The 15,807-nt window shown below is 43.9% G+C and overlaps 1 protein-coding gene across 1 annotated transcript in view; it reads left to right on the top strand.

Moving 5' to 3' along the window:
• LOC308340373 (aldehyde oxidase) overlaps positions 1–15,807 on the top strand; it is an 80,195-nt gene that overhangs the window by 39,029 nt on the left and 25,359 nt on the right. Inside the window, exons 17-22 of the mRNA XM_080799521.1 lie at positions 76–245; positions 893–1,019; positions 3,863–3,985; positions 7,287–7,383; positions 13,111–13,235; positions 14,837–14,970. Of these exons, the coding sequence (XP_080655647.1) occupies positions 76–245; positions 893–1,019; positions 3,863–3,985; positions 7,287–7,383; positions 13,111–13,235; positions 14,837–14,970 (776 nt within the window). The remainder of the gene's footprint in view (positions 1–75; positions 246–892; positions 1,020–3,862; positions 3,986–7,286; positions 7,384–13,110; positions 13,236–14,836; positions 14,971–15,807) is intronic.

The raw sequence follows: 15,807 nt of genomic DNA, 5'->3' as shown, positions 1-15,807 counted from the left end.
TACCCTCTTACAGGAGATGTGCATAATATTATAAAAATTGTTATAAAAATGATATGTTGGGTTTTGATTAAACAGAGTGTAGACTCCAAGCAGCTTCCTCAAGACCCAATTGGCCATCCCATCATGCACCTGTCTGGTATTAAGCATGCCACGGGTGAAGCCATCTACTGTGACGACATGCCTACAGTGGACCAGGAACTTTTCTTGTCTTTTGTAACAAGTTCAAGAGCTCATGCTAAGATTGTGTAAGTGATAAAGTCCTAATTAGACATTATGATTGCCTTTTCGTCTAAGTCACGTAAGTGGTAAGTAATGGTGCAAAGAGGATAGGCTGTTTATTGTCAATATTCAGTGCAGTTTGGGAGGGAAATTAGATCAAAATGTAGGACTTACTACAATTTGTCCCTCCATATACAGTTGCCCCTTGAACAACACGAGTTTGAACTGCGCAGGTCCACTTACATGTGGGTTTTTTTTTTTTAATGCTAGTACTATGGAAACATTTTCTTTTCTCTAGCTTATCTTATTGTAAAAATACGGTATATAATATATATAACGTGCAAATATGTGTTCTTTCACTGTTGATGTTATTAACGAGGCTTCTGGTCAACAGTAGGCTATTAGTAGTTAAGTTTTGGAGGAATAAAGTTTATATGCAGATTTTCAACTGTGTAGGGGATCAGTACCCCCAACCCCTGCGTTGCTCAAGGCCAGCTTCATTCAAGTTCAAGTAATGGCTTCGTTGTCCGGGGAATTTGTTCCCGGTCATCTGAGAACTATTAGAGCTGGATGTACCTTACCACTCAGACGTCTTATTCTCCAATTAAGCTTGTTTGCCATGGTCTTCGGGCTGGGGCTTCTCTGAGGACCTGCTCTGTGTGCTCTCATCTAGGTCTATCGATCTGTCAGAAGCTCTCAGCCTGCCTGGTGTGGTGGACATTGTGACTGAGGAACATCTTTGTGGTGTAAACTCCTTCTCCATTTTAACCGAACCAGAGGAACTTCTGAGGACAAAGGAGGTATGGCATTTTTGCTTTCTGTTTCAAAAATAATTTCCTCAGTTAATGTTCTTAAAGATGGCATAAAATTTGGCACATCATAAAGGATTCTTTGATTCTTTAATTCCTTAAAACACCATATTCTAATGGTGAATGAATTCAAATAAATTCATTTTCCACATGAGAAGCTGACTAGTTCTATAAAAGATAACTTGGTGTTTTCCCATTTTCTTAGCAATCTTACTACTAGAAGGGGAGGGGCAGAGGGAGAGAGAAAAGAGAGGAATCCTAGGCAGACTCCACACCCAGCATGGAGCTGGATGTGGGACTAGATCTCATGACCCTGAGCTCATGACCTGAGCCAAAATCAAGAGTCGGACGCTTAACTGACCGGGCCACCCAGGTGCCCCTTTTCTTAGCTTTTAATACGAGAATTCTGTCCCCCTCTCTGAACTCAGTCCAATTCAGTCATGTATACAGCCCTGTGTTCTACCAGGGTCTTTTAAGTGAGCACCTAATGTGGCTGGCCGCATTGCCGAGTAAGACCCAAGTGGTCCTTACCCTCACAGAGCGTGAAGTCCAGAGGAGAAGGTGAAGTGGACCTTTAATGCACTTCCTACTTCGTATTAAGCTTACTTACCTGCTCCTTTGTCTTATGTGTCCCCCCTGCCTCGTAAAAGCCCCTGAGTGGGACCCTGAGTCTGAGTCATTGGCACGTTCCGCACGCGGCTTCCCACGCGGCAGGGCGGAGGAACCGGACGGCGGCTGTTGCCACTTAACGGTTTCAGATGATTCAGACTGATTGGGCTGTCGCATCTTAAGTTTCCAGAAAATGCAACGTGGGCGGCATTCAGCAAGTTTTCTGTCTAAGACGGACTTCTCAGTTCAGTGTCGACCCCAAAGCGCTTCCTCCTTCTAGAGTCCCGACTTCCAGCTCTCGCTGGCTGGTTTAGTGGCTACAAACGAAAGCTCGATGGCCGAGTGTTAAGTGGAGGTTGAAACTCTCCCAAGGCAGGGCTGTGTGGGGCTGGCAGAAGACAGTGAGGATTGTGGCCTTTGCCAGTGATTAAGTAAACAAGCAAAACCCTTCGGAGCTGCAGGACAGTGCTTCCTCCGGGAGGGGTGCACATGTTGATGACCAGCATCTCAGGGGCACTTGGGGGCGGCAAACCCAGGCACCCATGCAGAGCAGAGCGGGGAGCCATCGTGAGTGCCTTTGTTACTTTAATCCCTTTTTTAAGTTACCCCTTTAAAACAGTCTTTTCACTGTAGAACTTCTAAGCGTATATAAAAACAGAGAATAGTGCAATGAATCCCCATCGACCATGGCGCCAACAGTTGCCAGCATTTCACCATCGACCATATAACCGCCCGCTGTCCCCGCCCGCCCACACCCGACAGACATACTTCTGGGTGTGGCTGTGGGGGTGTGTGCACGCATGCATGCTAGATCTTTTTTATTACCTTTTTTTTTCTGATGACAACACAACTATGTGCTCATTGTAGAAAAGACTTAATAGTTTAAAGTCAATTTTTAAATGAGTGATTACCTTTGAATTGTGATCGTGGTATAAGGTGAGAGACAACGGAGCAGTCACGGTGACTTCTTCCAGTCTTATTTTACCTTTCTGGAGCCTTAGTTTTATTCCCATCAACTTTCTGCTCTGCTCCCTGTGTGTTTCCCTTGGACCACCTGCCCCACTTGCAGGCAGAACGATGGCGGGGACGCTCTGTGCTTGCCTGTGTCTTGGCCAGCACAGGCTCAGTCTCTGAGTGAAAAGTCTGTGCTCCACCAGGGTTTGGGATGCACAATTGCTCACTAGCAGGCTGTTTTCATTTCCTCCCTCTGTCTTCTCTGATCAGATGGGCTATGACCTTCTGGTCCTCCCTTTCTAGAAGCTTCCTCTCAGAATGGCCCTGATCATGGTGGCAGGCACAGGTCGAGCTATGTGACTGGCTCTCCTTGACCCCTCCACAGCCCCAGTGTGCTGACCTGGAGTTTTTATGTGACAGTCACTCTCGCCCCACCTCAGCCACTTCTGCCAGTGATGCCGCACAAAGACCCGAACTCCCCTAGTCCCTGGGTGTTGGTTCCTCTACACACAAGGCAAAAAGAAACCACTGAAAGAGGCAGAGCCCTCCAGATTGGTAGGTAGTGGTTTTAATAAGAAAGGGGACTTCTAGGGCGCCTGGGTGGCTCAGTCGTTAGGCGTCTGTCTTTGGCTCAGGTCATGATCCCAGGGTCCTGGGGTCGAGCCCTGCATCAGGCTCCCTACTTAGCAGGAAGCCTGCTTCTCCCTCTCCCGCTCCCCCTGCTTGTGTTCCCTCTCTCGCTGTGTGTCTCTCTCGGTAAAATAAATAAATAAAATCTTTAAAAAAAAAAGAAAGAAAGAAAGAAAGGGAACTTTCGAGTCTTATCTTGGGCAGCCACGAGACTGAGAGACATCTGCACCCACCTGCCAGAATCTTAAAAGTGCACACGTGTAGGGGCCTTAACTGGGTTCCGTCCTGTGTGCCATCCAGATGGTCTACACCACACCTTACTCTCTCAGGCCCCAGTTCCTAGTGGGGAGACTGTACATTCTAAAGACAGGGAAGGAGTGAGGAGCCTCCATGTGCCTCGGTCAAGCTCGAGGGTCCACCGGGATCCCGTCCTGTCAGTGACCTCCTCCAACAGTGGGGTCGCCAGGCCGGCTCTGACAACGGCGCTTTCTCACCAGAGCCCTTGTTACCAGCCGTGCTGCACACGTGAAGGGGTTAGTTACTGTGTGTCTAGCTCTGTGCTGGGGGCAGGACGAAAAGGAGTGAAAGGAGAGGGCCTGGGACCTGCGCTCCCTGCGGACAGAAGTCTCTCTGTGTCACAGGTGTCCTGTGTGGGCCAGCTTGTCTGTGCCGTGATCGCGGAGTCCGAGGTCCAGGCAAAGCGAGCAGCCAAGCGAGTGAAGGTTGTCTACGAAGATTTGCAGCCGCTGATCCTGACAATCGAGGTAACGAGTCCAAGGGTGGTGTCAGAAGAGCACATCTCACCGATGGATCCATTAAAATGCTTTTGGCTACAGTGACAGGAAAGAAAATCGGACCCCAAGTGGTGTCCCACACAGAGGGGCTTTGTTGGCCCTAGGCTGTCAGTGTCAGCAAAGAACCTGGTTCCATGTCTTGCCTCTCTGCTGCCCACAGCCCAGGCCTTAGCCCCTCCCCTGGAGTCGCAGGATGGCAGCAGGGGTTTCCGGTCCGTGTCCGGGGAGGGAGAGAGCAGCGTTGTCCCAGGATTCCCAGCAGGAGTCCTGAGGTCCAGCCGTATCAGGCCACTAAGGTCCCACACCCATCTCTGAACAAATGATTAGCCAGAGGCTTGGCGGACCTGTTGGTTACTGCTGAGGGGTTAGATTTCTTTGAAGTGTGTGGGCTACAGAGGGGTGGGAGGGGGGATGGAGATGTGAGCCGAAATCTGGTCCCTGAAGGGGGCAGGTGAGAGGAGGGCTGCGTGGGCAGCCAGTGGTGTCCCGGACCCTGACTTCACCAGCACCCTAACTCTCTCAGGGGTGTGCAGGGACCAGCAAGACGTTCTGTGAAGCAAATAGTGGAGACACTATTTTTAGATTCGTTAGAGCATATCTGATGAGTATGAGGAATGGAATCCTATGAAGCCTGTCGGTATTTTGGCCACTTAAACAAATTGGAGTATTGCATTCTCTATCCTGTTTTTTAGAAAGGAGTTAGAGATTTACAAAGATACAAGACTCATCTCCATGAAATGATAGGGTGTTCTGTATCCATTTCATTGGTTCCTGTAATTTACTGAATAATGAAAGCATGCAAGTTGGGAAAGCAGCATGAATAGATTAGATGCGGCACAGACAGGCTCCGTGGACTCCGGGAATACATTATCTTCAAATCGAAATGAATGACTTGTTCTCTAGGTGACTAGCGTGCCCTGTGGCGGAGAACGAGAAACTGACTTGGCTCAGATTAGTGTCTCCAGAAGAACTTGGCCTTGGTGTGTTTCTTATCATGCTGCTTTATTCCTTAGGGGCATAGCGTTTGTTTATGGACAGTGTCATCAGTGTTTTAAAAATGAAAATAAAATCACGTCAAGAAGACAAACATACAGAAGTTAAGCTGGAGTCAGGGAGTGACAAAGCTTCCCTAAATTTCCTGGCCAGTTTCAGATTCAAACATTCTCTTCCCTTCCTAGTCAGATGTTGCCTCTGCACTTGTCTACTTTATATGCTCATTCCCCAGCATTTTGTTTTCGAGGTACTTCTAAATAAGAAAGTATTCCTTAATGACTTCTTCATAAGAAATTATTTACATGCTACTTCATCAAAATTTTGTTGACAGTCCTTTGCCCAGTACTGGTGGCTGAATGTCTTCCCTTCCCCACCCCCCCCTTCCAGTCAAATAAATTTCTAAACAAGCAAATAGAGGCCACACTCTCCGCGCCCTCCCTCACTCCATCTGGCAGATCCCCCGTTGTTTGCGAGAGAATACCAGCATCAAACACCAAACTTTGACGTGTGGAGGAGAACTGACTCACATTTTTATCAGAGTTCAAGCTCTCCAAGGTCAACCAACTGGATCAGAGTGGATTTAATCAAAATTTTTAGCAGGAAAATATGCCCAGCTCCACACACATAACAATTTTTTTTAAATCACTTTTTTGGACCAAGAATTATTTGGGAAATTGTCTCAAAGTTACTCAAAAAGCAAGCAGCAAGTAAAGTGCAAAAAGATTACACTTTAAAAAAATAGGGTTTATAAAACTTCTGTTTTCAACCTGGAATATCTGAATTGTAGATTAATAAGAAAGACAGAAAAATTCATTCTAGAAGGAACTGTATTATCAATCTAAATAGCATAAAAAAATAAATGTATCTCTGCTACTAGCACTGAGGTTTAACCAAGCTAATGCTTTCTAGAGTGTTTAATAGTGTGAATGGCGAAACTCTTTCAAAACTCTTAGCTCAGGGGATCAGGCTGATGACCAACAGTGAGAAAAACGTGCCCCCCACTAGAATCTATCAGTCGTCATGGTCAACAACATGGTCAACAACACTTAGGTCAAAGCAGGTTTTATGCATTAACTCCCTAAAAGCTCACAACAGTCCTGTGCGGAAAAACCATTATTATCTTTATTCTGCTGAAGAAACAGGAAGACAGGCCACACAGTCACACAGCTTGTCAGAAACAGAAACAATGAACAAACCGTCTGTCAAGGAACCCGGCTCCCATGGTGGTAAAAACAAAGGAACCACTTTTTGAATGGAGGCAATGGCAGGTCACACTACAACAGCTCTGTAAGGTACCCTGATAGGTCTAAACATCTACTAGTGGCTGGAGGAAACCAGAGTTGGGATCATCCTAACTGCCTGGGGCTGGGATTTCATGGGTGACCAATAATCCCCAGGAGGTAATGCTGGCAGGAGCTGGCACATCACATTTTCCATGGGACACAGGGATTACAGCAAGAGAAATTCCTAGAAACGCTAAGAAAACCAGCCTAGATGATTGTAGCTGCATCCCTGATGATGTGTGCCCAGCGTTGTCTCCCTTCACTGGGCACCCAGGAGAAGCTAGTGGGACCCAGCACGTAAGTGGGTTTGTGGTACCCAGACTGGGCTTGTACTGGAATTTCACTTCCGGGGCCAGAGTCCCAGGTGCTCTGCTGCCTTGTGCAAATGCCGTGCTCGTCCTCCCTAAAAGAGGAGCATGAGCCCTCCAGGCCCACCATGATCCTTGTCACTGGAATGCCTTTAGCTAGCATTTATTGAGCATTTACTGTATGCCATGTAAGCTCTTTGTCGGTCTCATCTCATTTTATCTGCACAACTCCATCAGAGCTATGTGCCCAACTGTGTCTCCATCGTACAGATGAGGCTCAGAGAGAAGAGATAATAGACCCACAGCCCAACAGGTAGTCAGTGGAGAGAACGGACATGATTCTGACTGGGTCCAGAGTCCTGAGCTCTAAACCCATGTGCTATGTGGCCTTGGCTTTGTGCAGTGGGTTGTGGAACGAACAGTACAGTCTTCCTGGAAAATATTAGTTCCATTCCGGGACCACCTTCCGTGCTGGGGTTCTCACTGAGCATCCTCCGTTTTGACTCGATGGGCACATTTGTCCTGGCTCTGTGAGGGGTCTCTCTGAAGGCTGGTTCTTAGCTCGTCGCTGGGACTGTGCTGAGTGAAGGAGCAGGGGGTTCCAGAGCAGGAGACATGCTGCCCTGACTCCGATGATGCCGCGGTGAGGGTGGCTGGCCCAGAGCCTCACTTCTCTCTCCTTTCCAGGAAGCCATACAACACAGCTCCTTCTTCGAACCAGAGAGGAAACTGGAATATGGAAATGTCGATGAAGCATTTAAAGTGGTTGATCAAATTCTAGAAGGTAAAGCTCTTTGAAAAACGTGAGGAGAGGGGAAGCAGCCCAGAAGGCTTGTGAGCACGTCTAGTTTAATGCCATCTTTGCCTTTCAGAAGTCATCTAGGAATCAGCTGAGAGCCGTCACTTCATTCACACATGCATTTCCCTTTGTCTCTGGGCTGTGTGTGTGTGTGTGTGTAGAGTACGGCAGGGAAGCGAAGTGGGAGGCCCAGCCCCTATATGGTGCGCTGACCACCTGCCCCATCATGGCCCCAGTTTTTATCCGATGTCGTCTCGTCTCTTTTCCTGCTCATAACCACCCTGCAGATCAGGTAACTGAGGCTCGGAGTGTATGAACACAGTCGTAAAACAGCTACTAAGTGACAAAGCTGGTAATTGAATTGACAGCTTTTCTTAGGATTTCCAAAACCATGTTTCCTTTCCATCCTTTCTCTGACATCTCTCTCCCTTCCTTCCAGACTTCCTTCCATTGTGTATATGTCATTAAAATGAAATTTCTCTCTTAGAAAAGTTGATTACAATTTTCCAATAAAATTTTTATTAACTTTTTATTTTGAAATAATTTTAAATTTACAGAAAAGTTGCAATAATGTTAAAGAAACTCCCAGTTACTCTTTATTCAGATTCCCCAATTATTAACACTTTATTACACCGGCTTAATCATTCTCTCTTCCTGTACACACACACACATACACACACACACACACATTTTTTTCTTAGCCATTTGAGAGTAAGTTACATGCTCGTTTACCCCTAAATACTAGTGTGTGTTTCCTTACAGCCAGAACATCATCTTCCTTAAACAGTTATGAAAATCAGAATGAACACATTGACACAGTACTGTTCGTTAACAACAGACCTTATTCAGATTTTACCACTTGTCTCAGAAAAAAAAGAAAAATGTACCATGGGTCTTAAAGAACACAGACTTTCCCCGCTGTGCCCTGCCGTGGCCCCTGCTAGAGAGCCGTCCCTAACCCCTGCTGTGCAAGAGCTGATTGCCCCAGGTGTGTTGCTGGGCGGGCATGGGTTTTCTGAACCACATCTCAGGGCGGAGAGTATCTCATTTGGCATTGTCTGTCTTAAGTGAATTTCCGGGGTATTGGCGTCTAGTGCGTATTTGAAACCACCATCACCCTAATTTTTCTCTCCAGCCCCGAGCCCAAGCTCAGAAGGGGCCTAAGGCCTACCGTCCTCGAGTGCACAGCCAGAGGTCTGGCAGGTGTGTCAACCCAGCCACTTGAGGTCAAAGCCCATCGTGTTTCTTAACTCCACTGCTGTGTTAGACCAGAACGTGGTCACGCGCTGCCTGGATGACGTCATCTGGAAGCCGTAGCAAAGACACCTTGCGCCATCACCCTTCCAGTATTCCCTGGCATGCCGTCTTATCAGCTGTGGGACTTGGCAGGACCCATCCCCCTGCTTTAAAATTATATCAGTAAAATAATCCTGATCTCAGAGATCCATTGTGAGGGTTCTAAGAGATAACAGAAGTGTGCTTGGCATAGAGCTTGGCACATCCGTAATGATGAGCGATAATTACTCCTAGGCTTAGATGTTTCTGTTGTCCTCTGGACACTATTTCACTGTCTCCTGAGCTAACACACTGGTGGGCACTCATTTAGCACACCCAGTGTTTCCCGGTGCCTCCCAGTGGGAGCCACTTATGAGACCTGCCTGGAGACTCCCGTGCCCCCTTTCTGGAATTCTGGAATTCTGGAATTGGAGGATCCAGGATAGTGCACGAATGTGCTTTTGACAAATGTTCGCAGTGTCCCAGGCGATTCTTAGGACTAGTGAAATGTGGCAAACACTTGAAGGATGTGTCTGTTTTCTGGGAGAGAAGGAGGGAGCATTTTCAGCATGAAGAGATGATGGTGTGAGCATCTCGGAAATGCCCATTTTTAAGGGGGTCCTTCCATTTGGACCATCATATGTTCTTGCCGTCTGTGTTTTTGTGTGAATTCAGTTGTTATTCTTTCCTTTGACATCTTATTTTATCATCTAATTAAGGAATTGATTCAGACTGTCTCTGACTTGAATTTTAGTTTGTATCCTGCCCCTTACCCTCCTGATAAATGCAAAAGTGGTACAAGATGCTTTAAAAGGGACACTTATATTGATTTTAAATTTCCACCTTCTTGACTCACTAGTGTGAGGTATTTTTTTTTTCTTACAATGCAATTATCATTTGAATGAAGAATTTTTGGCCACTATTTCAGGGAGAGGTAACTGGAAGTGATGATAGTCATAACAGCACTTTGTCCCTTAGGAACATAGCTGCCGTAAGAAAATCAAATATTTAAAAGATAAACTATGTAGAACACTAACGACATCAAGTCTTAGACTGTGTTCTTGAAGGGACTGAGATCATGGTTTGTTTTTAATCCTCTGGAAATACATTCAGCCCCTTCCTAGCCCTGATGTCATAGCACTGAGAGGGCCTTAGAAACCCCCCAGCCGAGGCCCTGAGGTGAAGATCTTTCTCTACATGAAACCACTTCTCATTTCTCTCCTTAAAAATGGCTGGAGAGCACAGAAGGCAGTCTGTACAGCAGGATTTGCAAGGGATCTAGGAGCCCTGAAACGGAGATTATCTTGCCCTCATCCCATCCTACTGGGCACAATACAGGTAGCCTCCTGTGTAGCCTGATGGCTTTTCAGTCTTTAAGGGCTTCTTATTAAAATGGAAATGTGCCCGGAGGAATCACTCCTAAACCCACCGTGGAATAAGATTTTATCTCAGGGATTAGGTGATCAAATTAGTTGATCAAATTAGTTGAGAGCAACACCCGGAGAGGAAGAGAGGGAGGGCGCCGCCGTGGGCGAAGGGCGGCAGGGTGGACCGCACGATGTAACAGGGTTGGCTCGCTTTCCAGGTGTGAGCAAAACAGCTCTAATAGTTGGTAGCTTTTCATGTTTGAAGTGAAGTAGGTGTTGAACAAAATAAGTTCTGATTGGATCATGGGGACACTAATATGGTAAACCGTGAATTTGAGCCGACTGTCAGGTGGATTTTTAATGTGCAGTCTTTGATAAAACCTTACATTAAAATTGAGATTTGAGGGGTGCCTGGGTGGCTCAGTTTGTTAAGCATCTGCCTTCAGCCCAGGTGATGATCCCAGAGTCCCGGGACTGAGTCCCACGTCCGGCTTCCTGCTCTGCTCTCTTTCTGCCCCTCACCCACTCGTGCTCTCTCTCAACCTCGCTCTCTCCCTCTCTCAAATAAATAAAATCTTGGAAAAAAAATTGAGATTTGAGTTTTGACATTTTAATTTTTGTATTTTATAAATGAAACAATCTCATTTTTCTGTATTTTTTTCTTTATTCAGAGTTTGGATAAGAGAGGAAATCCAGACATCAATGCAAAAGATTTCCTTGGGAATCTCCCTTAAACCATCTGCGAATCCCTGTTATTGGATCCATTTTTAATTTTTTAAAGTTCTCCCTTTCACCTAACATGATGGTTGGTCATAATTGTATTCTGTTTTTTTTCTGTTTACTCTTTTTCCCCCATCTTTCAATGGCTTAGTTGAAGATTTTTCAGAACTCCGTGTTGATGAATATGTAGTGTTTCTCAGTGTATCTCTGGTTTTGTTTTTTTGGTGGTAGTTCTAGGTGTAAATCTTACACCTAGAACATACAATATGTGTAATATATGTGTAACATACATATTATAATATATCTTGTAGCAACATTTTCTCAGTTTGTACATAGAAATCTTACCTTTCTTCACATCCTTTTACTCTCTCTCATTTATTATAGTCCTAAAAAATTCCCTCTTTATACTCTGAGTACTTCATGAATCAATGTTATAATTTTGCTTTCAATGCAATTTGTAAAATTGAAGAGGAGGAGGAAAGCCTATTGTGTTTACCTGTATTTGGAGTCTTTCTGTTTTTCTATCTCCTTCCAAATGTTCTGAGAGTACATTTAAAAAAATCATTTTCTTGTCTGCTTCAAAACCGTCTTTAGCCATTATTTTAGAATAAGTCTGTTTAAGACAAATTCTTAGTTTCCTTCATCGAAGACTGTCTTGATTTCTTTTTCATTCTTGGAGAATATTTTTGCTGGATATAGATTTTTGAGTTTCCAGGTCCTTTAGAAGTTGAAGAAAGACTTGGACCTTTCCTCTGGTCTCCACGGTTTCTGATGAGAACCTGCCTTGTGAGGTATCCTCCCCCTATAGCAAGGTAGTGCTTCCAAGATATTTTCTTTTTTTACTTTTCAGAAGTTTGCTTCTGATGGGTCTTGGCATGGATTTCTATGGATTTATCATATTTTCAAGTATTCACTCAGCTTCTCGAATCTGTAGGTTCATGTCTTTTGCCAAGTTTAGGAAATTTTCAGCCGTTATCCCTTCAAGTATTTGATGTCAGTGACCCAGATGGTCAATCTTTTTATAGCCACACAGGGTCCCGAAGCTCTGGTCTTTTCAGTCTCTTCTTTCCGATGTTCAGGTTAGGCAGCTCTGTTGTTCTGTGTTCTTGATGACTGGTTATTTCCTCTGTTCTCTCCATTCTCTTGTTGAGCTTTTCCAATGAGCCTCTTAAATTTTGGTTGTTGTATTTCTTAGTTCTAAAATTTCCATTTGGCTCTTTTTGTATCTTCTGTTTCTTTGCCGCAATTTCCCACTTTTCCATGTGTTATAAGTGTTTATGTAAATGCTCGCTGAAGCATTTTTGTGATGGTTGCTTTAAAATCCTTGTTAGATAACTCTAACATCTGTGTCATCGCAGTGTTGGCATGTTGATTGTCTTTTCTCATTCAAGTTGAGTTCTTGGTATAATGAGTGATTTTCAATTGTATCCTGGTCATTTGACTATTATGTTTTAAGACTCTGGATCTTATTCACATTATCTATTTTACCAGAACTCCTCTGACCCCATGCTGGTGGGGAAATGGGGGCTGCTGCCTGGTTATTGCTGGGCGAAGGGTGGAAGCCCAGATTCCTCCTCATGTGGTTTCCAGTGATACCACCACAACACAGGGTTTGGGGCATCTCGTTATAGCCCGACAAGGGTGGAAGTCTAGATTTTTCTACTCACCTTTTGAAGATATGAATGGGGCCACAGTGTTTTCACTGGAGTAGAGTGGTCATTGTATAAAAGTTTTCTGGCTAGGCTTCCCATCTCTTGGTCCCTTAGATGGAGAAAATAGGTTTTTCTTGGGGATTTTCTTTCTGTGTTTTCCTGTTGGTATTTTGGGATTGCTGTCTTCTCTGGTACCAAGTCTGGGATATATGAAGCAAACAGCAACAACAAAGAACTTAACTCACTGAACTCACCATGTGTCTTTCGTTGGATCCCAAACTGCCTAGTTGGTCTGCCTTCTCTCTACCTTTCAGAGTCTTCTTATATTTCTTTTGCATATAAATAAATAAAGTTGTTTGCTGTACTTAGTAGAAGGAACCAAGAGAAGTGCACGTACTCCATCTCACCTTGGACCAGAAATCTCCTTGCCACAGTGTTTTGACTGGCTCTAGAACATCACACACCTTTTCCTAGACTCTGTGACCTACCATATCGGGAGACCTGACAGACACCCATACAGGACTGTTCTTCAAGTCTGCAGATATAATGAAATCTACGTGTTCATGGCCCTTAACTGTGTAGCCTGCTGTCCTAGCAATATCACAGTTGGTGGAATTTCTCCATAATGGGAGAACAGCTAGGGAATGCTACCTGTTCTTTCTAAAAGCCTCCTTGACTCTGATACTTTCCTATAACAGGTGAAATACGTATGGGAGGTCAAGAACATTTTTATATGGAAACCCAGAGCATGCTTGTTGTTCCCAAAGGAGAGGACCAAGAAATCGATGTCTATGTTTCTACACAGTATCCCAAATACGTACAGGTAACTGTGGGGCTGTTGCAGAGGGGAGGTGGCTAAGTTAAGTGGTTTCTGCTGGCAAAACATACCAAGAGCAATTAAAGACAAAAATTCACCGCAGGAACTGAAGGAATTTGGAGTACTAACAGCCCTATCCGTTTGGTTATTAATAGCTCAAAACTTTTAAGAGAATGTTATGAAAGTCGGCACCTTTTGTTTGTGGATTTATAACTTCAGAACCAGTTATGGAGTCAGCAGGCCTCTTTTACTATACTCTTGGCATTATTAAGAATGCGAAAGAAAAAAGAGGAAAGTCTGCCCTCCAAAGCTTTTAAGTACCTGACTCACATGAAGCAGTTAGGAAATGGTATTGGACAGAATGGAACCAAATACTTAATCAGCTAAGTCAGAATTTACACAGTTGGAAGAATTAATTTTGAGGTTTGTCTTGATGGTGAGAAGAGACACTACTTCTAAGCAATTCCACACCAAGATCAAATGCCATTCATTCATTCATTCATTCATCCACTCACTCCTTCTGTAAACACATATTGCCTCTGTCCTGTATACCAGGCAGCATGCATGTAAGAAAGGAGAAATGACACAGAGACTGCCCAGGTGGGCATCAGGGACACGTTTAGGAGAGGCTAGCTGAAGCATCAGGGTGAAAGCAAGAGGGGCAAAGCTAAGGGGTTGACTCAGTAGGTCATACAAGCCAGTGTTATTACCAGAGCAGGTGGGAATGTGGGAATGTGCAGGCTGAAGCCTTTTAGAAGCGGGAACGTTGAGAAGGGCCAGGCGAGTGCTGTTTCCGTCCGGTCTGCTCCTCATTCCCTGTGTGATGCTGGGCCCATCGCTTCATCCCTCTTGGGCTCCACATCTACAAACATGAGTGGGTAAGACTAAATGACCTCCCAACACTAGGACGGCAAGGAAGAGCAGGACCTGCATCCAGGGAGGGACCCACAGACCAACTCAGTAATAATCCACATGGTAGGCAAGAAACGTCTCTGGTAGAGACAGCAGAATGTGGGGAAAAGGTCAGGCTGAGAGAGGTTTGCAAGGCCTCAAAATCTCACTGCTTCAGGAAACCTATCCCAAGGGATTAGTATGGAAAGGACACTTTGGATATAGTTCATGGGGAAATTTTTCAAAAATTTATTAGCACAGGGGCACCTGGGTGGCTCAGTCAGCTAAGCATCCAACTCTCGGTTTCAGGTCAGGTCATGATCTCAGGGTCATGGGATTGAGCCTTGCACTGGGCTCCATGCTGGGCTTGGAGCCTGCTTAAGATTCTCTCTCTCCCTCTGCTCCTCCCACCCCCAGTCCCCACCCACCCCCTGCCATGCTTTCTCTCTCTCAAAAGAAATTATTAGCACAAAAATATTCCATTGATACTGAAAGGACTACTTAATATTAATGATAGTTCTTGCAATGTCATAATAGCTAAATGCCACTGACATCAGTTGTGGGTGTGCTTAGGTTATTGGAAGCTGTCCTGTTGTTTAGTGTAGCTGCACAGTTTTTGTATTGTGTGTAACATTTTGGAATCAAAAACGAGTAAGTCCTGCCCCACTCCCTTGCTGCAGATGGATCGGATTAATGGGAACTATTATCATTCACAGGACATCGTTGCTTCGACCCTGAAGCTCCCAGCCAACAAGGTCATGTGTCATGTCAAGCGTGTTGGTGGGGCTTTTGGGGGGAAGACTTTCAAAACCGGCATCATGGCAGCCATTACCGCATTTGCGGCCAACAAGTAAGTGGAGAAAATCTGCTCCATTAGATTAAAAATAAAATGAAGTCATGCTGTGTGTTCTCAATACTGAGGTCCAGAAGGAAGAATTTGGGTTAAGATTATTTAAAATCATATATGGTATACAAATACACAAAGCTGCCGTTTTATTACAACTTTTTAATCTTATATTGTCATACCAGATACTAAGAACCAAAATGAGACTCAAGTACCCAAAAGAATGAAAGCCACAGTAAAAATACCTGAAGAGCAGACAGAAACAAGTCCCAGATGGATGCTGGTTACTTGTCTTAGCACCTGTATGTGTATATAGGTCACTTCAACAATTTGAAAAAAGCTCAATCATATATATAATATATATAGATGACCATATATATTATATATAATATATATATGACCATATGTATATATTATATATATAATATATGTGATAAATATATATGTAAAATCCTTTATGTGTATTTATATATAGCATATTATATATGCTATATAATATATATTAAATGTATATAAATAAATATATGGGTTCCTACATATATTTTCTTGATTTAAATGGAAATTTTTGCTTTTGGGATGCTTACCTTTATTTACATTTATTTATTTATTTACATTATATATATTTACATTTTATATATAATATATAAATATATATGTAAATATTATATGTTATATATATTTACAGTTATTTACATTATATATATTTACATTATATATATATAATACTTGTATTATATATATAATATTTATATATTTACATTTATTTACATTACCATTTTCCTTTAAGGATCCCAAAACATTACCATAGGAAATGGTCTTTGGAGCAGACACATGCAGAAGGCT

The sequence above is a fragment of the Martes martes genome (assembly GCF_963455335.1).
Source record: "Martes martes genome assembly, chromosome: 3".
In the NCBI taxonomy this organism is placed as follows: domain Eukaryota; kingdom Metazoa; phylum Chordata; class Mammalia; order Carnivora; family Mustelidae; genus Martes; species Martes martes.
The sequence above is the reverse complement of the archived record's forward strand: the minus strand, read 5'-3'. Positions and strand labels throughout refer to the sequence as shown.